The sequence below is a fragment of the Lygodium microphyllum genome, chromosome 26 (genome assembly GCF_053477565.2).
Source record: "Lygodium microphyllum isolate KBCC chromosome 26, Lygodium_microphyllum_v1.1.10, whole genome shotgun sequence".
NCBI classification, from domain to species: domain Eukaryota; kingdom Viridiplantae; phylum Streptophyta; class Polypodiopsida; order Schizaeales; family Lygodiaceae; genus Lygodium; species Lygodium microphyllum.
This window is the reverse complement of record NC_141160.1, coordinates 131,866,723-131,890,384: the sequence shown is the minus strand read 5'-3', so window position 1 is coordinate 131,890,384 and position 23,662 is coordinate 131,866,723. Positions and strand designations below refer to the sequence as shown.

At 40.6% G+C, this 23,662-nt stretch overlaps 1 protein-coding gene and 1 long non-coding RNA gene across 6 annotated transcripts in view; one reads left to right on the top strand and one right to left on the bottom strand.

The window, feature by feature from the left end:
- LOC148013816 (syntaxin-52-like) overlaps nt 1–10,124 on the top strand; it is a 61,817-nt gene extending 51,693 nt beyond the window's left edge. For 2 of the 5 annotated variants that reach the window (XM_087668512.1, XM_087668517.1), the window contains 4 exons: nt 7,030–7,118; nt 7,207–7,307; nt 7,397–7,441; nt 7,533–7,771. In XM_087668512.1, coding sequence (XP_087524638.1) covers nt 7,030–7,118; nt 7,207–7,307; nt 7,397–7,441; nt 7,533–7,643 — 346 coding nt within the window. In that variant the 3' untranslated portion in view covers nt 7,644–7,771. Of the gene's footprint in view, nt 1–7,029; nt 7,119–7,206; nt 7,308–7,396; nt 7,442–7,532; nt 7,772–7,876; nt 8,065–9,963 lie in introns of those variants that run through there. The other 3 variants (XM_087668516.1, XM_087668514.1, XM_087668515.1) reach the window with 3 other exon arrangements.
- Nucleotides 8,230–10,116, bottom strand: LOC148013817 (uncharacterized). Its single transcript, XR_015688939.1, has 3 exons — nt 9,980–10,116; nt 8,753–8,800; nt 8,230–8,359 (listed from the first exon to the last, which is right to left on the bottom strand). It is a non-coding gene; the product is annotated as an uncharacterized LOC148013817 (long non-coding RNA).
- Nucleotides 10,125–23,662: the final 13,538 nt, after the last annotated feature.

The following is a 23,662-nucleotide window of genomic DNA, read 5'->3' as shown; positions in this document are numbered from 1 at the left end:
ATTGTTTTGAAAAGAAACTATAAGTAAAAGCCAAAAGACAAGAGAGAAGACAAGAGAGAAATCTAATGAATGCAAGCTCCTCCTATGCTTAAGAGAATAATAAGCACTCACGCTGTAAGGAGTCCAGTAAGCCAGTAAGACTGATGGGTAATCATTTCTATTTATGCCTTTCAATGGATAGTCTCCAAGAATACAAAACACACAAGGTACTCTATACCAAGTCTACTTAGAAATGCATACAGCATGTATTGTAACATGGGCATGTAGCCAGGGCTGCAAAGTGGAATGCATGGAAAGTTGGGAGGCCCTATAGAGTTGTTTGGTATACAAAGAAGCAAGGCTGGTTTTGGAAACCTTGTTATGGGTTTTGCAAATGCTAGTGTGTGTGGTACCATTTGGAGAAATCGCAGCACTTAATACGTTGAAAGAAGCTCAATTATCTAGAGGTAACGTAGTGACACTTTATGTTCATTTAAGATACTCTTTGTTAACAATATATTTGCTTTGGGACTTCCATGATGATCACTATACTAGTCACTTGAATATCTGCAGTTGTGTATGGATGCTTGCCATAGAACATAGTATCCTATGGAGAGCTCTAGCTTCCAACACATGTTGGGTAGAAGTAGCTACAAATATTGCTGGGATCGCTTGTCACATGTATTTGGTTTGCCTTTCTAGATATAGAAATGCAAGTGATATCCTTGCCATTTTTTGGAAGGGGGTGTAGGGAAATACTTGTCTACAAATAACAAGCACGATTGTACGACAAAGCACATATTGATAAAGAACACAGTTAGGGTTAGGGTAACTTAGAAATAATGACATTGAAGTTGAATAATGAATGGATGAATGAATATATATGATACTCAATGCTGCAAACACACTATGCAGAGTGAATATTGACCTGTGAACTCCTCTGCCTCTAGGACCAGGGTAGGGAGTATGACCTAGAGAGTGTGTCATACTCTAATGGATCTTGAATTGCAGGCAGACAATCTCTGAAGAAGTTTGGCAGCAACAAACGCAGTCCACAAAGGTTGGATCAGTGTTAGATAGCATAGATGGAAGTAGAATCAGCAAAACGTAGGCTAGATATTGACGTGGTAGTTAGATGAGTACTGAAGCCTGCAAAATGTAGGCTGGCTGCTGATGTGGTAGTGCAGGTGACAACAAAAGATTAGATCCAAATGCTTGAACAAAAATTAGTTTGGCAATAAACATAAGCTAAAAATAGGTTTCTTCCACATTAGGGTTTGGCTTATGGGACGCGGACACTCTCTAGGAATGCATTTTTGGTATGATAGCTCAAGCTCACGTTTTTATTTTCCCCATGGCGTCCCATCCCAAAGTAGCTAGGGTATCAAGCAAAAGGTGTTCATTGGCTACCAGTGACATACCAAGACTATAAAGACAATAGTAACTTACCAAGGGAGGCCAAAGGGGCACCCCCAAGAGGTTGAGGCATCGGATAAAGGGTGTTCCTTGGCTGCCTAGTGGCCTACCAAGACATGCAAGGCAGATGGAACCAATTTAAAATTTTTGTTTTTTGTTTTTTGTTTGTTTGTTTTTTTTTTGGAGGGCAAGAATTTGATTGATTATTTTCATCCTATCAAGTAATGTGTCCCCCAAGGGGAGAATGAAAGGGATGGTTAGAACCAATCCATCAAAAAATAGACGAGCTATCTGGAACACCTTGGGTATTGATGATGATGAAAAGAATATGGGGAGTATATGGAGGATGCAAGCAAGGTGTGAAGGGTAATTAAGTAAAACCGTGGTGAGCAACTAGCGCAACTATGAGATGAAAGGATGTCAACCATGCAGTTGAAGCAAAGGTCTCTTCATAGTCAATACCTTGCTTTTGTTAAAACTCTTGTAACATAAGGTGAGCCTTGTACTTGTCTAAAGTCCCATAAGCTTTTAGCTTAGTCCTAAAAATCCACTTTGTCATGATGACTTTCTTGTGGCTCAAATGATCCAGCAAGGTCCAAGTCTCATTTTGGTTAATGCTCTTTAGCTTCTTTTCCATGGCCTCTTGTTGTTGGGGATGCTGAAGAGCCTCTTGCCCACTATTCGGCTCAAAATGCGCTATGTAATTAGTTTTAAACGACAATGCAAAGTGTACCTAAGGTGCAAGTTGAGTAGATCTTCTAGGGCCCTTCAGGGTGGAATCTAGTGGAAGGATCCCTGGATCTTGCATGGTTTGTTGGTACTAGCAAGTTGATGGATCTCACGGAGGGGGCATGAAGGGTGAAGAATCTGCGGGTGGGTCAGGAGCGGATAGTGGACTTGACTTAGAAGGCACTATCTCAAAAGGAACAATGTGAGGAAAGGGCATCTGGTATAGAAGACTGCACAATGTCCCTCTCATCAAACACTACATCTCTCCTAATGATCACCTTGTTTGGTTGAGGATTGAACATAATCTGGTATAGAAGACTGCACAATTTCCCTCTCATCAAACACTACATCTCTCCTAATGATCACCTTGTTTGGCTGAGGATTGAACAGACGATAGGCTTTCGCTTTGGAGAAGTATTCTACAAAAATCAAGAGATCAACTTAAGGAGTGAGCTTGTCTATTTCGTCATCATGGGTGTGCATGTAAGCACGACTCCCAAGGACTCTAAAGTGGAAAACTATAGGCCGAGAGCCAAAGAATGCCTCATACAGAGTCCTTTGAGGAACGGCCGCAATCGGACACTCGTTGAGAATGTATACCTAAGTGTTAACAACCTCGACCCAAAGGTGCTCACGGAGCTCTATTGGGAACATCATAGAGCATGCCATGTTCATGTGGTCTGGTTTCTATGCTCTACGACTCCATTCTGTGAAGGGGAGTTGGTAGAGGTAAGCTGGTGTAAAATACCATGCTCTTGTAGAAACTCAGAAAATTTGTGGGATGTAAACTAGCCCCCACTGTCACTTCTCATGCATCCTACACAACAACCAATCTAGTTATGCACTAGGAGCACCCAAGCAAAAAAATATGTCAAGGCATTGGACTTATGCTTAAGAAAGTACACCCACATGTAACAAGAATGATCATCGACAATAAAGACGGTGGTGGATATCGACCCACAAAGATCAAAATAAATCAATCTAAGAGGCACCTCAGCTCTATGTGTAGATTGTTAAGGGAATGGGGTACAATGTTTTTTCTCGAGTTGACAAGCTTTATACAGTTACCACGCAGGGAAGACCATCAACCATTTGTTGATATGACAACTCATAAAGAAAGTCGTATTCGAGATGTTCAAAGCAAAAGTACCAAAGAGGCTCAGTGCTCGTAGGCTCCCGTCGTGTAGTGGCTAAAACCTGGAAGCGATGGAACTGAGAGCCCTTGGTTGTTGGCTTGGAAAGAATTGTGTCATGTGATACAAGCCACTAGTCTCTGCCTCACCACAAGCAATCACTAAACCAATCTGAGAGTCAAGGACCTCGATTGTGGGCACCGTAAAGATGATTGCTTGACCCAATTGGCAAAGTTGCTAAATGTAACAAGTTCAGTCCAAGCTAGGGGACATCATATACATCATTCAACATAGTGCAATTCGGGCTCGGTCAGTTGGCAAGGTCAATTGGCAAAACCGATGCGACTGTGAGCTTGAATTGTGACCTAGGAGTTATTCCCAACTCAAACTTGCTCGATTGTAGGGCTTAGGAAAGGAAAATGTCCACGATGGGAATCATATGATAGGTAGCTCCATTGTCCACAATCCAAGGAGTAGCGAAAGTACTCAGCAACGACAAGTGGGCCTTTGCAGTCACCTTGTCAACAGGCAACTTGCTAATATGGACAAGACTCGCATCCCCAAATGTCTTTGTGGAGGCGATGTGGGCCTCGGCGGACCAATTAGACAATCCTTTTGGCATTGAGAACACGGTTGATTCTTACCAATGGCAGTGTGGGTTCTGGCCTCTCCATTGCCCTTGCTGAGTGTTGCCGCCACCTTGCCTCCCTTGTTGGGGGTTTCTTGAGTGAGGGGCCGGGATTTGAGTCTTAGATTTTGATGTTGTGTCTTGTGCCTTGGATAAACACTCCTCAAAATGGCCAGTCTTCTGATAATCTTGATAATACTGATTTTTCTTCTGTACATTTTGCCACCTCGGTTTTAGAGATGACTAGGAGTTTCCTTGGGTCTCACTAGTTTGGTTTTGATTTTAATTTCAATTGGAATTTTGATTTCTTTTCTCTTCCCTTGCTGCCCATTCTGAGAAGCAGCAATGAGAGCCCCTCTGTAGAGGTCAAACTATGAAACTCCTCGAATAGCTGAGCATAATTCAGTAGTTGACACTCGAATTCATAGAATGTGAGCATGGTGGCTGTGAGATCACCTGCTCCACAAAATTAAAGCATTTCCTCGGCAACTTGTTTAGAAACAATGTGACTCGATCGTCCGAGGACTTAGGAGGCCCCCTAGTAGAGAACTCAGCAAGAAGGTGTTGATACTCAGCCAAATTGACTATCAAGTCATCCCGGTCAATGATTTGGAGCTCATGATATGGAAAGGAAAGTGAACATGGAGTGAATACAGAAGAGAGAGAGAGAAGGAACATGTGTTAGAGTGCAGTGAATGCAAAGGCAAACGACTGGACTGAAAGAAAGGAGTGAGTGTGGAGAAAAGCGCAAGAGAGTGTAGGTCCACTACATGCCTGGTGTCAAATCCTTCATTGTCGATGCAATGCGCACCCTGCCAAGAGTTGGGGTTACCGGAATTAGAGTTCATTTTAATTAACCTATTAAGTTGACTTCTTATTCTCATGACACTAAGGCTAGCCCCAAAAATAATGAATGCTCACTACTGAAGGTAGATATAAGGCCTGTGTAAGTATAACCAGCTGGTGATCTCTCTCAATCTGCATGCACAAAAGATGATTGTGACCAAAAGCAGGCCTGCCATAAATAGACAGAAAATAATAAAATAAGGTGATCAGGTCAGCCAGTCAAAATTGGCCGACTGCTTTTTAAAACTAAAATAATAAGCTGACTGCTGATATACCTGCACAAGCTGCCACATGGCACATGGCACTTGCCTGCTGTCTGACCTGTCTTGCCTACTTGGAAATATGCCCAAACTGCTGGCGACTGCACAATTGCTTCCCGACCTGCTCATGTGCATGGTGCAAGTGCATAAACTGCCATAATCTGCCCTGTACATGCTTGTGCCCATCCTGGAAGGGACTGAATCTCGAACACCCCCCGTCAGATCCTAGATGTGGCATAAGGTAAAGGGATCTGGAATGTTGACGAAGAACAGCTAGCAAAAGTGCCTTTGCGAACAAATCTGCTAGCTTGTCCTCTGTCTTGCAATACTCCACTCCAATGCTCCTGTCCAAGATCTTCCCCCAAATATAGTGATACTAAATCTCTATGTGCTTTGACCTAGCATGAAATACAAGATTCGATGCCAAGGCCATGCAACTCTCGTTGTTGCATAGCAAAGCCAAACGGTTTCAGAAGTGGTAGAATAAGCCACTTGTTACTCAACCTCCAGGGTTGTCAGGTACGAAAGGTATGGTATGATAAAATACGGTACGAATTGGTGCCTTAGGATTTTACAATGTATAGTAGGATATTAGTACGAAGAAAAGACAAAAACTTGGTTATTTTGGATTACAGAGAATAGAACACATGTTTAAAGCTAAAATATCAATGTCACTCGAGTTAATAGGATGAGTATGTGAGGGTAACAAGCAAAACCTCATGCGCAACATGCATAACGCGCTACTAGAAGACAAATGGGAGTGTATATGTAATACATCATACAACAAAGCGAAGTGTAGGGTGGATGGACAAAGAGGCTCTTCATTTTGTGCGAGTATGAGAGAGAGAGAGAGAGAGAGAGAGAGAGAGAGAGAGAGATTTACGAAAAAAAAGAAGAGAGAGAGAGAGTGTGTGTGTGTGTGTGTGAGAGAGAGAGAGAGAGAGAGAGAGAGAGAGAGAGTGTGTGTGTGCGTGTGTGTGTGTGTGTGTGTGTGTGTGAGAGAGAGAGAGAGAGAGAGAGAGAGAGAGAGAGAGAGAGGATGTGCTTGGAATTGCATATCCATCTTGAAAGTTGGGACAAAGAGAGTGAGAGGCGCTTGAAATTATGATAATAAGCATAAGGCTTGGGAGTTGGAAGATATTCTATGGCCTAGTCTTCTTAGGCCAAAAATAGCATGTTTTTTGGTACGAATTGGTACGGATACGTACCGTATGTACGGTACAAATTGTACGGAACAAACTAGTCCGTACATAGTACAAATGCAACTATGTCAACCTCTGTAGATGAAAGGGGAACTATAGGCTACTTCTCGCTGCTCCAAGAAATTGCACCTGTACCTAGAAAAAGGCAATACTACAATAGCATATTATCAATCTCCTATGATCAACATCAGCAGCCTAGTTTGACTCTGTCGAGTCTCATAACACTAAGGCTGAACCACCTGCACCTACTGGTGGACAAAATAGGCCAAGGTCGAGGGTTCCCCTCAAGAATTGGAGTATTTGTAAGACAACTTGCCAATGAGGTCACTCATAAAAGTAACCTGAAAACTCTCAAGGGGGTTTCTCCAAGGCCTTGTATGCCTATCAACTCCTCTTCCCAAGTACTATCTTATGTGGACAAGGTTTCATTTTTCTACAGATCTGTGAGGCGTACTGCCAGCTGCAGCCATGTGTTCCTTGACCCATGTAGCTCGTGGTGTCTGAGGACCCGACTTTTGCAATAAAGTGATCCTATTTTCAAAGTACGTGGATCCTGTTAGAACACATTTGTGTATGTGTACTAGGTCTGCTTGACTTTTGGGACATTTGGAAATCGAGTGTGTGTGTGTGTGAAAAAGCAAGCTCAATCAAGTACTCTACCCCCGTGTGTTGTGTTTCTTTTGCTAAGTCATGTCAATAAATGTGCTGGGTTTACTTGTTATATGCTCAGGCTCTGTTCATATTCCAATTCTCATGCTTGTTGATTGAGATATTTTAGTACCGCCTTTTTTGGATACCAGTTTAACTTGACCTTTTTAAAATCAATTCTTCTTCAGGGTTCTACGGTCTGGAGAAGATGTTGACAAGAACATTGCAGAGCCATCAAAAGCTTCAATTGTTGATCCACAGAAGCACAAAGTTCAAGGTAGTAGCTTGGTGGCAGTAGTTATTCTCAACAACATATGAGCAATACTGTATACTTCTGGAACTTAACATCTTATGAATTCATTCAGAACAAGATGAGGGTATTAAGAGACTTGAAACCAAGGGATCAAGTACAAGACATGTGGTGCTGACCATAGACGAAGATGTGAACCTACGTGCTCATCTTCTTGTATGTTCTGAGTGATAAGATTTCTGCAACTCCTGCCATTTGTTATTTATGTGTGCTAGTTAACATATCCATTTGCCATTCACTTGCAGAATGAGAGCAGACAAGGTGCAGAATTGGAGGACGTGCAACTAAATGTCAGTATCAGGTCTTCTGAAATGCTAAGTGAATATTTTAAATTGGAGCTGTGTTTTAAGTCTCTTAACATTGCATGCTTACTTTCTGCAGGATGCAGATATTCAAGAATCAAGTGGTTGCTCATACCAGATTATTTGTTTGATTATCCTTGGTATTGTAGCTCTAATGTTGATCGTATGGACTATTGCACGAATCTTGTAATAGAGCATACATGGTGATGGTAAGATTTAGGTATTCTTTTCAGGTTGTATCATAAAATTTTCAGGGCTGTGCTCATGTCTGTTGTATGTATTGAAACATTGGAAAAATAATAAAGAGTTCCTTGAGGTGTGCACTGCATCTTCTATATGGTTTCCAACACAGTCTGTGCCTTCTGCATTGAGAATCAAGGCCAAAATATATATTTATTTAAAACTATGCTTGCTCTCATCCAGCGAGATCGGTTTTCAGAGCATGGCTTCAGCGGTGATACATATGAGCATCTCTGAAGGATCAGTGAATAATGCATCAATAAAGTAACTCCATGTTTGTGCGCACAGTCTACCAAACCTGTGCAGGAAGGAGCAGGTAGTTTATGGGTTCATGAAGCCAAGAAGAGAAATTCTTTATGTTTGAGATCCTGGATTTGAGACTGGAGGCCTGACATGTATTCTCTTGTGAAAAAACTGCACATGCATGAATAGGGTAACCAAGCCTTAGACTGCATTGGATGACACAGCCAAGAAATTCTGCATGTCTGGTGTTCTGGACTTGAGATTTGAAGCCTGACATTGGTTTTCTATTGTGAAAGGCTAGGGTGAATAACCAACTCTAGACTGCATTGGATGAAAGATTATATGCTCATATTCATATGTTGATTAGTGGCCTTGTGATTGTGAGCTGGGTCACCTGCTGGATAAAGGAAAAGCAATCGTGTCCTGCAAAAAACCGGAGCTGGCTTTCATTCTTGTGTTGTATTGCCACATTCTTTTGGAATGCAAATCTGTTCTTGGTGATACTTCACGTAATTTCATCTACATACAAAAAAATGTACCATACTCAACAATAATGACTACCTACATCCTAACACACAGTTTGTTATCCTTCACTAAGTAGTAATCTTTGGATTGACACAGCCATTTTGAAAGGTGCTGCTTCAAGCTAGTATGGTTACATGATTAGTAGCTTGTATTCACTCAATTAAGTCTCAGAGAAGTGAAGCAGTAAATGCCATGGAGTACTTTATGTGTGTTGTGAGGAAAACAAGTGGTAATACTCTAATTTAGCCTTGCAATCAACAATGTCATCAATAATATAGTATGGAAACTTACCCTAAAAGCTCTTGATATGAACACCGTTGACAAAGAGGGAGCTCAAGACTGGTACATGTAACACGAGAAGATTGTATTACTCCAATGATATCCATTCAGCTAAAATCCAAAGACTCCCAAGTATAATTAAACTTTAAAGTAGCAAATGTGGGGTGACAATACATTTGAAGAGAAACAACTACTAGCTTGTCAATAGAATACATTGTTATTTAAAAAATTGAAATCTATGTCAATATTTGAGTAGCAGATTGGTGATTCTAACCAAAAGCTAAGGCCCAAATTGACTTTAAAACCATTATCAAAACTTAATGGAGAAGTGCACGTAATTACTTTGTCAGGGGAGGGCAAACAAATAAGCAAAAATTTAAAGGTATTCTGATGGGCTACCCTTGTGTTGACACATGGAAAGGTGATGTGAGAGAATCTCCAAAAATTTTAATTCAAATCAAGACCCCTTCTAAGAACAAAGGGGAGGGATTTTTTAATGAACATCCGCCATGTTTCCATGAATGCTCTATAGGATGTCAATCATTTAAGGCGGAAAAAGTTTTCTTTAGTACCTTCAAGTAGTCACACGTGTGAAGCTTCAAACCCCCTTCTCTAGGTTATAGGCCTTTTACCACTACCACCATGGTGAGTGACCAATTTCATTAAAGATGTGTCAGAAGTAGACTTAACAAGAGCGGTTAACTGAGCTCCAAAATATGTATTGAGAATGATAGTATGCTTCTTTACGTGGTAGCCCTAGTACCAATTTTTAGAGCTATGTATGCTGCTGGACACATCGGCACATCCACAGCTGTTGGATCTTGTTTAGAACAGCTGTGACTACGATTAGCATCCAAAATGGATGAAATACGCAATGCAGACGATAAAAATGATGGGTTTAAAACAAAGTGCAGGTGTCTTGGACGTGCCCCAGTGCATTGTTTCGCCTCTCCAGAAGGCTTGCAAAGATATGACTAGTTACATATAATCCTGTTTGCCCGTCCATACCATGTCATTACTGTTGCACAACACAATTCTTAGCAGTTTCCAAACTATTCAGAACGGTAAGGAAATGACATGAAACACCGGCATTCAAGTGCACTGATTATCTAGTATAGCTTGGAAAGGTTACGAATTGCTGCATAGTTGCAAAGGTTTATTGACTGTTGCATATCAGTGTGACTAGTTTCTGTACAGTTACAAAAGATGACATATTTTTGCAGATTGTTTGATAATCACCTGAAGAATTACACAATTTGAACGGCCTACTCAGTCCCAAGGAAGCTCCTCTATCTATGCCCTTGGAACTGCATCTTCCGCCTTGGCCTTGGTACCTGCCTCCTTGGCCTTCTACTTCAACGATTCAACCGTCTCCATCGTCGTCGTCTGAAAGTGCTCCACCTGCTCCATGCCTGACAGACGTTGCCCCTCAAAAGTAGATGAATAGCGTGGCATCGTGGACATAATCAACGCCACTGTGTGCCCTTTTGTCCCAGTGTGTCTATCACGCGGGTGGAGTGTTTGTGCTTTTCTCATCCCACATGCAACATACATCTTGTGTGACCTTCATGTACCCTTTCGATGCCATTTAGAGCATCTAGGTGTCCACTAAAATTTGGGGAACAGGGTTCAAAGATGGCCCAAAGGTTATTGGAGGTTTGAGCTTTAGAACACTATTGATTATTTAATGAAATTTGTCACATATAGGAATTGAGTAGATACATGTTTAAACAACTTAAAAAGGGAATTATGCTTCCACCTCTCTCTTTTATAGAGACAAACAGATAGACAAACTCCACCCCTTAGTAGAAAAGAGAGGGGAGAGCATGAAGAGGTATGGGGGATGTAATAGATATTGCGAGCCATAGAGAGAGAGAGAGTGTGTGTGTGTGTTGGGGGGGAGAGGATATTGGTATTGTTTCATAGGGAGAGCAAGAGCATGTGGGGGTATTGGTCTTGTTTCATAGGGAGATACTCCTTGTCTTGCAATGGTAGAAAGTGCTAATGAGCTATAGGTGGCACACCCAAGGAGCTTGAATGGCCACCACATGGGCTTTGTGAAGTTTTCAATAATATATTACTAGTTGGCTTGACCTTCATTGCGGGCTAGGCTCATTAACCACACTTTGCATGGTTGGCATCATTGCAAAGTCCATGAGGCTACATCTCACTTAGTTTGCATTTTCGTGATTGGTTCATGCTTTGTAAGGGATAAATAATTATACTTACAAAATCAAATATGTATTATAAAATATCTTTGTTTCTTAGTGGGAAAAGAACACACCTTCTAAGGGCTCATGTTAACTCCTGAGAAATAAGTATCCACATAATAAAATAATGAATTGTAATAATTTAAATTTGAAATGAAAGTCTTGCAACGGGAGAGCATGTCTTTCAAATAAATTTCAAACTAAATATTTTGTAGCGGTCAAATAAAAACCTTCTTTTTCATGCACAGCCTTTATCACTTCGCATGGGTGCATCAATGATTATGTGTATTGAAGATACCCCACATTCATCATATGAATGGATGTTACTATTAATTGAGGTAGCACTAGCGTTCATAAGTTCTTTTCAAATAACCTTCAAAAGATGGAACGCTTGAATAGCATAGCTACAAACCTTTTAGGTAATACTGCATCTTAGGAGAAACCTTTGGAATCTATTTCAAGATTCCCTCAGAAGCTCTTTTAAATGTACACATGTTTTTAAAATAGCTTTTGAGTTAGTTTATTCTGAAATTGATATTACAAATGCATCGTTATTTAGATTTTACTTTTTTGAAGTTCTCAAAAATCAAGCAAATTTATGGTACTTTCAAATTTAAGTGAGCTAGCAAAAATGCTCTCTACCATTGAACAACTATATTATCAATCTTGCCAAAATTCTTGTTTAAATTACTTGGTAAATACGAGAGATGCAAACCCTAATATCTAGTGAGAATGCGTGGTTTATATTACAATTTGTAAGTACATAAAAGCATTGAAATTCGAACCATTCTAGTCTAGGCGATGCTTATATAATTTCCCCTTTCATCAAAAATAGCTTGTTATGCCATTTTGTGTATTTTATTAAATAGAAAATATATGGTAAACTCATATTTCGTGTTGAATATCGTAGAAACTCAACCATCCTTAGGTTGTAAGTTGTCTTTTTAGTTAAGTAGTCCTTTTATATGCACTTATGCATCTACCACATATGTATTGATGGTAAGATTTAGTAAAGATCACTATCTACCATGCAAACAACCCAAATATAAAGTGGTTTGTGCATTTATAGAATAAATATATTAGCATGGAATTGCATTTAAATAGTGTTGAGCTTGTCTACACGTGAGTCTCACAAATCCTTTTATAATAATAATAAAGGCCTCTATGATAACATTAGAATCCAAATGAACCTAAGCATGAAGCTCCACATTTTCATAGTGAGAAAGTAACACTTAGATTTCATAAGTATGAGTGATTAGGAATACTATTTCTTATTATATGACTCTTTAGCCATTCTAACAAATTCTCATTTTCTTGACATAAAAGTCATCATGTAAAAGTTTGAATTGGTAAATAGAAAATTGCACCTTCTTTAGTGGATTAGGCTATATTAATATATACCTATAAAGTTCACAACGGCAAAAGCCATGGTAATTGTAGACCTTCCCCATCTGACCAACTTCAAGGTATTTCAATGCTTCTTAGTCCACACAGGGTACTACCGGTGGTTTGTGGTGAACTATGCATTGATTGTTAGACCTTTATACGAGTTGTTGATAGTATTTGAGTGGACTGAAGAATGTCAATAAACCAATGAAAGGATTAAACATGCTCTAACTTCAACTCCTTTGCCCCAGATTGGTCCATTACCTTCCATGTGCACATTGATGTATCAAAGTTTGTCGTGGGGACACTGTTATGCCAATGTAGTGATCATAACCTTAATTATCCAGTGAGCTTTGCTAGTAAGCAACTCATTGATATAGAAATGAACTATTCCACAATAAAGATGGAAGGGTTAGCCATGGTGTTTGCTGTAAAGAAGTTTAGGTGCTATCTTCTAGCGACACCCTTTACTTTTGTTGTGGATCATTGAGCATTGCTTTATCTTGTGAATAAACCCTACACAATAGGACACATTTCTCAATGGTTGCTTCTGCTTTTGGAATTTGACTTCTCTATGGTAGTATGAAAAGGCGAACAACTATACGGTAGATCGTATGTCTCGTATACCCATAGGTGAAGTGACTGGACATGGCATCATTAATGACCTACCTGATGCACATCTTTTTAGAATGTCTAGTAACGAGACTTTTGGATTGGGCAGATGATATAGTCCACATGCTAGAGAATGGATTGCCTAAATGACCCATTAAAAAAGCTAGGTTAAAGAGACTAATTTTGAAGATGTGACCCTAGTAGTTGATTTCCAATCAATTATATCGGTTAGGACAGGATGGACTTTTAAGGAGATATTTCTGTGAACATGAAATGCATTATGTGCTCATGGAAGCACATGGTGAGATTGCCGGTGGACATTTCGATGGAGACACCACAACTCGCAAGGTGCTCTAGTCTTAACTGTGGTGGCCTACGCTATTCTGTAATCGAGCTAAGTTTGTGAAGCACTGTGATGAGTGCCAACAGACCAAAGTCCCTATTCGTAAGGACAAAATGGAGTTGACCCTAGTAATCGCACACTAATCCTTTGAGAAATGGAAAACTAACCTCATTGGTCCAATCATCCTTGCAGCATAGTACTTACAAGCTAAGTATATCATTGTTGCCAAAGAATATCTCACCAAGTGGGAAAAACCTCAAGCAACTCGCAAAAATGACGTTAGGACTATGACTAAGTTCCTTTGGGAGCAAGTAATCTCATGATTCGGCTATCCCATAAAGTTGGTTATTTACCACGGTACACACTTCATCAATGAAGTGATTGTTCACTTGTTATCCACCTTCTTGATAATCCACAGAAAATCCTCAGCTTATTATCCTCAAGCTAACGATCAAGCTAAATCCACAAATAAGATATTTGTAAACGTCCTAACAAAGTTAGTCTCTGCTTCACGCATCTGCTTCACGCAATGACTGGGACAACAAGCTCATGGTTTTTTATGGGCATATAGGATGGCCTACAAAATGGCCATAAGATAGACCCTGTTCCAATTGACCTACGAAATTGAAGTAATTCTACCTGTGGTATTCTTTGTTCTAAGCTTAAGAATAGCAGTCTAGGAGAGATGGGAGGGCAAAGAAGCATGGACAAATCATTTGGTAGAGCTAAAACGCCTATCTAAGACTCGCTCATTGCAACCCATGCCCTAATTTGTGAGAAGGCATGATGCAAGAGTTGGTTTAACAAGCACATCATGACAATAACGAGACTTCGAGCAAGGAGACCTAGTCTAGCTATACTCTATTAAGGAACACAAGAAAAAGATGAACTTTAGGGGATTGGGACCTTTCAAGGTTTGCAAAATTAGTAGAATAGGCAATGTAGAACTCAAAACATTAGAGGGAGAGGATATAGGCTTTTTCAATAAAAAGTCGTATAAAAAAGTATCACCCTCCGTCACATCCACTCTATGAACCTCCAAGATAGAACTACCAATGAATGTGCAAGTTGCAACCATCATTGAAATAGAGGATGAGGATGAGGAAGCAATAGCACTAGCCTCCCTGCATATAATAGTGACCACTCAAAAGGCATACACCTTTGATGCGCTAATTGATGATCACTGGATATCGATCCCAATTACAACCTACCAATGCAAAACTCAGCCCATTTGGGGGGCATTCCTATCCACTCTCGAAAAAGTGCAAACTAATAGTTTCTATCGAGAGACTGAGAGCCTACGTATTATCTTTTATGTGCTATCTAACAAACAAAGTATTGGCAAGGAATCACTATTGGGTCACGTGTTCAAAAAACAAGTTCACTGTAATGTTAACTAGGACTCACAGTGCATCCAGCTTACCATAGGCAATATTAGAATAGTAATGACTTTCAACAAGGGCACCATAGCCATCCAAAAACATGGAGTGCCACCAGTAGTTAACCCTAGTGTCAACCCTAAGGAGGGGGTAAGTGCACCACAACGTACACCCATTGTGAGGTCCCACCAACATCTAGAAACCACAACCAAAGCTACGAACCAAACAATCAAGTGGGTCCCCAAGCATAGACCATAGTCTCACAAAAGTCAATCATTCGAAACTCATAGTTTTAATACCTCACACTTTGGTGTGGTTGCCTAAACTCATAAGTGGCATGTATGATCCTAAATCTCGTGCTCGAAAAAATAAGGCCCAAAAACTTAAATCAAAATAGGGTAGGAGAAAACCTAAGAGGAAGGGTGCTCAATCTATGAGTGCTCCAATGGTCTATCAACCAAAAGCTCAACCAAGCATCAATGAGAAACTAATCATCAAATGAGCTCCACCTAATAACTCTGATGTGATCACCACTGTAAAATCCGACAACAAAGTGTCAACCAAAATCCAAATCCAATCAACTTCTCAAACCATGCTTCTTAACCCAATGAGAATCCCAAAGTAGAAATACCATGTGCCAACTTGTCCAGTCCAATGAAAAAAAAGCCACCAGTAGGTCTTAAGTCATCGCAGCAATGACGATCCATTCTTAAAGTGGCTTCCAACATGGCCCTGGAAACAAGAGATGACTTAGTAATGTGCATCTAATGATTGGACTCAACTTTCACATTGTTTGCTAGAAGTTATGAATGCTTGGACCTAGGCCTACTTGACAAAAACATAGCAAATGATTCTATGGCTATCTCCCTCGACACAACGTGTCCTAAAATACAATTGTGATTCATCCAAAACTAACACTTTAAGGGGTTCAGTGAGAGACGGTATTGCCTACATCATTCAAAGACTATTCGTAGCTTTTCTAAGTGCTCTTTCCAATAAGTGTGGTGCACACCTCCAAATATTGTTGAGCATGTCCTTAAAGATGGCGCACATGAGATACTGAAAGGTAGGAGGGGCATTTGGTCAGTCCAAATGACATGACTATGTAGCTAAACACACCCCCATTCAATGGTTAATGCTATCTTGTGTCTGTCATCCGCATGGACTTGCACTTAATTATAGCTTGAGAAGCCATTCAAGAAATTGTAGGCTTCCTTTCTTGCCACTCTCTCTAACATGTGCTCAATGTATGGTAATGGGTAGTTGTCTCTCTTTGTAGCTGCATTGACCTTTTTATAGTTTATGTACATTCGAATCTTTCCATTCTTTTTCATGACTATCACTATGGGTGATATCCATCACATGTGCTCTATCTTGTAAATGAATCCTACATTTAGTAGCTTATCAATCTCTTCCTCCATTGCATGTGCATGCTTAGGATTCATTGCATATGGTCATTGCTGCTTAACTCATACTGCATTAGGGGTCATGGGAATATTATGAGTCACAACACTCGGATCTATTCCTCTCACCTTGTCTAAAGATCATGCAAACATGTTGAAGAATTACTTTAAGAGATTTATGAGATTAATCTCTTCTTCCTTAGTTAGGTCGTCTGCTATGTACATGGGTCGAGGCAGGCTTGTCCCCTTTCCTTGCCAAGTTGACTTCCTTAACTTTGGTTGGTCCTTCGATGGGTTCACTTGCCTGCCCTTTCCACTTGGCTCCTACTAGCACCACTATTTGAGCGCCCTTCTCAAATTTCGTGAATCGCTTGGGCAAATCTTGGGATTTCTTCTGTTAGTCCGCTTTTGTAGACCGACTATTTCCTTCTCTCTTCCTTTAGCCTCATGCACCTTAGGTGGATTGGGAGGTTCCCCTTACTAGATGCATTTGATGCCAAGTGATGGAGGCATTTTGAGGTCACTATCAAAGTTTACCTCTAACTTGGAGTTGTACTCACAATCCTCACTGGAAGAAGTTGTCTCCACTAGTGGTCGTAGCTTTGAGGCTGGCTCCACTCCAAATAATAATGTGGTGCTAGGATGAACTAATCTTGCTTGCTCATAATCTACTACCTCTAGGTATTCTAGCCAAATTCTATCTCAATCTACATTGGCAACTCCTTCATTCACTATAAAAGTGTTGACCTTTCGGGTTTTGAGTTTGCTCTGATTTTCTCAATTGCTCTTTCATCCATGTTATATTCTACGGTTTTCACTTCCTCTTAGCTTTCACTGATGGAATAACAATCTTCATACTCATCATCAGAATCCTCATACTTAGACTATTTGTTTTTAGGGTTCTTGTCCTCAATTTTTTCTCACTTGTAATGAGAGTCCAATTGTATAACATGTTTAAGTCATGCACCTTATTCCATTGCCACTCCTTACTTTCCATGAGATCCTTGAGGCGCTTTAGGTTTGCAACTGGGTTGCTAGCTAGCTCACTCGATAGGTACTCGAGGATTCTATGGAGTTGCAATTTGTTAGTTGGGACATGATAGGTGATTGGTGTTGGTCGGCTGATGGAACTCCTGGCCATCATGCATAGGGGCATTGTGGGTAGGTTAGAAATTGTGGCTTTGTTGGGTTTGCTAGTAATTAACGCTACGGCTTTCCTGTATTCATCCTCATCATCCGAAAATGGTAGATCAATGGTTGCCAATACATGCATCTAGTCATGTTCATCCTCGGGATAAGAAATGTACTTAGTTAAAGGCCCATAATCGCTTCTTGTCTTTGAGTCACCCTTTAACATGGCAGAGATGGCATCTAGTCCATTGGTGAGGTTTTCCAAGTGTCCATTTCTACTTGAATTTCTTTTGATCTATTGCCTAAGAATATCATGCCATTACCCTAATCCTCTATCACTCGAGCATTCCTCATCCAAGGTCTGCCTTAGTAGAATATCATAATCCACTCCCTTTATGACTACGAAGTTCATGGAGAATTGGATTTCTGCTATCTTTAAAGGCCAATCCTTTAGGACTTCGAAAGGTCTAACCTTCATTCCATTTGCTAGAGTGGCATTCAACTTTGTCGTTTCTACCGATGGCTTTCCCCAAGCTTGTAGGACTACATGGCTAAGTACACTAAATCATGTTCTTGTGTCTACTATCCCCTTCCGCATAGTATCTCATAGGGCAATGACATGTAAGATTGCATGCATCTCAATGCCTTTCCAAATGGCATTCACTTGTGAGGACTTAGACATTGTACCTAACACCTTGAATATTTTAACAGCCTTTGGTACTTGATGGCTTATACTTTGACTTTACATTCTAGTTGCATTGTACATCTTGATCGCTACCCTAATTTTCTTGATAATGGGAGCTGATTATTTTGCATGTTTTCTTACAATTGCCTATAGTTACATGTTGATTTACTATAGTTTTATGGATAGCCATACTAAAAATCAACTTTGAGACATTTCCTTGAGAGTAGACACTTGCATTCAATACTCTAATGCTTCTTGCTTGTGGATGGTAGTGTATTAGCCCCGTCTTTCTCTTACTATATGTGAGAGCACTCGCTTACCTGCCAAGTCCCACGGACTACTTATTGCTTCAAGTGTTTCAAGGCAAATGTTATGGCTACCTCTCATATAATTGTATGAGTGTAGTGAGCTCACCTTGATGCCCGATTGAGTATGCACTCTCAATCCTACAAGTGTAGTGAGCTTACCTTGATGCCTGATTGAGTAGCCTCCTCCCTCAAGCACTCCAATAGCTCCATGATCCGAGATGTGAGTTCAAGCAAGCTCAATCCTCTACCTCCAAGCTCCATCCTCCATAGCTGCACACACGCAAGAGAAGAGAAGAGAAGAAGAGAGGAGAAGATGGAGAGTTTCTCCACCAGGGTCCCTCACCCTCTGACTCTTGCACTTCCTCTCTCAAACACAAGCACAAGCACAAGCAATGAGAAAAGAAGAAGAATGAGCTCCTCTATTCAATTTTTGACTTTTATACATGCCCTCATCCCTTTAGGCACCCATCCCCCTTTTACATGACTGACTGTTTTAGCCAATGTATTCTTTCCTCATGTCTTTCTTCTTCTCACAACTCATTTTCCCGTGCCCTTCTACATTTACAATTCGCACAAGAGGGAGCCTGACGCTCTTTTGCAAAATGAATTATATTGGTCCTTGCGCTTTCTTTGCTAGAATATTTGGTGCACTCATTGTTGTGCACTTCCTACAATTTTTCTCAGATTGCCTTCTTTTTCACCTTTCTCACCTAGGGCCGTCTTCCATTTCCGACTTGGGCTTCCTTTGTCTTCCTTTTTTGGCTATATGGGCTGTAACATTACCCCCTTCCTAGTCGAGTGTCAGTCCCATGGCATTTGTGGGTAAGGGCTAAGGTGATTGAAGGTTTACTTTGTGGGTTGATAATGGGCCTTTTGTGGGGATTGGACATGGCAGAGGAGCATGCCAAAATGGTTGAGGTTGTGGACACCTAAGGTATTTTGAGTGGGTGACTGAGGCCTCCAATGCTACCGTGGTTGGTCATAGGTTACTGGATGTACCTGAAAAGAAAAGGAGGTGCACTACTTGGAGGTGTGCCTTTCTCATTGTGTTGTGCATGGTGTTTGTGCCAATGGAACTGGGAGTTGGGTTGAGCCTTAGGCACAAGCCCGAGGTGTTGTCCCACCCTTGAGGACCCAGTTCGTGTATGGGGAATGTGTGGTGAGTGTAGCTTAGGGAGACATGCCTAGGAGTGTGACCTCCCTAGGTATATCATGCCCTTGATGTGCCCTAATTGTGAAGTGGCGGAAAAAGGGCTAGGGGGTTAGGAACGGATCTAGTTGACCAAGGTCACTAGTCATGCCTAACTTGAGGACCCTAGGTGTAGTGATTGTGGCACTCATCAAGTAAGATCTTTTCCCTTCTTGCTTGTCTTTCTTTTTCCTCCTTTCATTCTCTTTTCTTTTTCGTGTTTCCTTGTTCTTTCCTTTTTTTTTTTTTGCTTTTTCTCTTTTTTTGATTTTCTTCTATATCTATTCTTTTTTTATTGAATGTACACGAGGAGCTAATCCTCAGATTCCAGATTGTGAGAGGAGGCTAGGGGCTTAAGTGATTTACTAAGAAAGCTTTTACGTTGCATATAATCTTTTAGGTTCATGTGTACATTCAGAGGAATTGTTGACAAAAATGAATGACTACACCTAGTGAATCATCATGCTTGCTCTAGTAGCCTCTTCCTTCTTTTCTTGGCCTCCTCTTTTCTTTCAGTCATTGCATCCTCAGGTTGTACTTCCTACTAGGCTTACGCTCTCGGAGAGGGTGGTTGTGGGACCTATTCCTCATCTTATTGCCTTAGTTCAAAATGTTGCCCCTCTTCTAGTGGCATTACCTGTTGCTTTTTCTCTTCCATTGACTCTTGTGGTCCTTGTTTCTCCTTAAAGCCTAGCAACTCCACCTCTTAGATTGACAGCCCTATCCTTAGTAGATACTCTTTTGCTCCTGTTGACTCATGCTTATTCCCACTCCTTGTGATTGGACACACAATCCATGCCTTATGGCTATGTGAGCGATCTCTAGCTTCCTCTTTAGAGTTTCAACAAGCCCCTCCATCTGATTGTGTGATATCCAAGATGATATTGATGAAGGCGTGTTGTTGGGCTTCCAATCTCATGGTTGCAGCCTCTGCCTAGCTCTTTGCTAATGTTGAATGCCGAACTGACTAGATTTTTTGGCTGATTTTTATTGTTTTTTAGGCCTAAATGGTTGATTTTTTATGGATTTTGAGTGATGACTAGTTGTTTTGGAAGTGCTTGAAAGTATTTTGGATGAGATTGATTATGTTTTGAAAGCTCATGATGATTTTTAGTAGAAATATGAGGCTTTATGATGTTCTGATAGGTTCTATTGAGGTTCTGTTTAGCTTCTATTTTGTTCTGTTTTTCCTATGTATGAAGCATGGATTAATGATTGATGGAAGTTGATATTGTTTAAAAGCTCATTGAATAGTTTTTGATAGTTTGGATTGGTTTTAGTATGAGTTATGAGGTTCTAATGCTTTCTATTGACCTTTTGTAAAATCTCTGTTGAGCTTCTGTAGAGCCTCTGTTTCCATTCTGTTCCTGCTCTGCTCTGTTTCTGTTTAGTTCTCTTCTGTAAATCTTGTGTAAGTGTTCTGTGGAATGTACGTGTGACTTTGGAAAAGTTTTCTAGCCTTGGAAAGAGGTAAATATAAGTTCAAAAGAGCTCAAGAAAGTGAAAGAAGTAGCTACTAAAGACTCAAGAGAAGACTGGAGTGAAGTGACAGTAGTCAGTTGTGAGAAGTCAATGTAGTGGCTCTAGTGACCTTTCATATCATACACACATTTTGGAAGGGGTATCCACGACCAAAGAAAGAGTATTATGAGTGATTATTAAGCATTTTAGTGAGAAGATGATGTATTATTGATTGGAAGAGAAAGAGAGAGTCAAAGATAGCCAATTCTATGCAAAACAATGTATCTCTATGAAAGATTGTGGGAGAGAACTATGAAGACAATGAAGATGAATACTATGTGATATTTTTCTATTCAAAGTGGTGTTTCTTTTGTGTTATCTTTGTTGGTTGATGAATTCTATGAAGAACATGAAGAAAATCATGAATTTTATTGAAGAAAAACCGTGGGAGAATTGTTTCTATGATGATGCATGAAGATTTTTTGCTAGTGGTGTTCTTTTCCTTGTTGTGGTTCTTTAAAGAATGAAACAAAAGCTTGTTGATGTTATAAGATAGATTTTCTTCCAGTAGAAACTCCTTTTCCTTGGTGTCTCTCTTGGGGCTCCATGTTTTTGGTCGTAGCCGCCAGGGAAACTTGCCATCAACAAGTATTACAAAAGGCTAAAAATGAGGGAAATAGCATTGCCAAGAAAAGAAGATTTCAATGGATGCTTGCAAAGTTTCTTCTTCCACTGAAGAATTGGAGATTCTCATTACCAAAGCCACTTTCCACAAGTTCATCCCACAATGGCGAAAACATATTACCATCATGATGCTAGGCTCTATTGGTGGACTATTTCCTCTTTCAGTTGAAGCAACATAAACTTGCATCTTGGTGGCAAATTGTTTGGAAACAAATTGAAGAATAGAAACAGAGAGAGTGACCATCCATGGAAGATTTGGCATTCATTGAGAAGTTTTCAGACATCATCAAGTGGGAGATCATGAAGAAGCTTTAGGAGTCGTGTTCAGTAAAGGTTCACGAAAATAAGAAAAAAAGAAGTTAGAATTTGTTCGTAGATGCTCAGCAGCAGGACACGTGGGATGCGTGGTGCATTGACAATCTCATGTTTTGTTCAATTAGCAACCCATTGGAAGTTGGTGGATAGAGTGTTCTGTACAATATACACTATTGAAACCATCAGAAGCTGGCATTATTATGATGATAGCACAACAATGATCCTCAGAAGAATGAGTTTTGACACCTTCAGTGTGGGAGCTTTCACTCAACCGCTAAGACCCATGGACTGCTTATTGCTTCAAGTGTTCCAAGCCGAGCACTAATGGCTACCTCTCAGATAGCTGATGCACTATCCATCTCTACAGGTGTAGTGAGATTACCTATATGCCCGTTCGAGTTACCTCCTCTCTCGAGCACTCCGATAGCTCCATGATCCAAGTGCAAGCCTCAAGCGAGCTCCATCCTCAAGCTCCATGCTCCAAGCTCCATTGCCGCAAGCAAGAAAAGAGAAGAGAAGAGAAGAAGGAGAGATTCTCCACACCGATCCCTCACCCTCACACTCTCACACTCCCAAGCTCAAGCAAGTAAGAACAAGAAGAAGACGAGGAGAGGCACTTTTGGCCACACACAAGAATGAGCTTCTCATTCACTTTTCAACTTTGTATAAAAAACCCTAAATCCCTTTTGGGCGGTCATCCCCTTATTCCCTTTTTTACATGGCAGGACATGGCTTAGGCTTGTCCTCCTATCTTCTAGCTTCCTTCCTACCACCCATCTATCTTTATAAATTGCACGGGTGAGAGCCCGGCACTCTTAAAATAAATCATGGTGCGCATTGCACTTTTTTACAAAAGTATGGACTCGTGCTTTTTCTCCTGCGCCTTTTTCCTTGATTTAGGAGTTTTCTGCACTTCTTGTATTTCTAGATTCTTGCGCCTTCATCTTCTGCTTTAGATTTTCTAGCTTTCCACCTTGTTCGTTTGAGGGTTAACATTACCCCCCCTCCTAGATGAGTGTCAGTCCCATGGCACTCACTGTTGTTGGTAATAGGCTTTGGCATGTATCGAAGACGTGGGACATTTGTGGTTGCCGTGGAGGCGTGTTGGTGGTGGTGCAAAGAAAGGCTGTTGGGGGCACGTTGTTGGCCTAGGTGGTTGGTGGTAGGATTATTGGAGTTGGTGATAGAGCTGTTCTTTGTTGGGGATTGTACTGATGGCTGGCACATGTATTGGTTTTTGGGGATTCTGCACATGACGATTCTTGGCAGGCTTGCAGGATGATAAAGAATAAGAATTCAGAGTTGAGCGTCAAGAGTGAATGACACTTTTGTTGGAGTCTTCAATACCTACAATTGAAAACCTCTCATACGTGGTCTCTCCCTCAGGGTAGTGTTAGTCATTTTATCGTGCACAAGACATAGTTTGATTAGTTTGGGAGACAAGTCGAACTCTAAGAAAGCTAAGACCATTGTCCTACACTTGAGGACCCAAACTGTGCATATATTTTGGTGCAGATATGATGTGAGCGCTCGTGCATACTTAGATATTACGTAGTTAGAAGACTGCAGGTTTGGTTCTTCGTAATAATGTGTGGATGAAGCAAAGTTATCCATGTTGAGGAGAAGTACTCATGAAGGCATATGAGACATCCTTTGCGTTGTGATAGCATGATGTAGCATAATTGAACACATTGACACCAAAATTTCGGTAGTTGGTAGCTACCGGGCTTGCTCGACGAGTATGGTGTACTTTCCATGGCCATTTGTGCGGTGCTTACCATGATCGATTGTAATGGTATTAAGGCCGAGTGCAAAA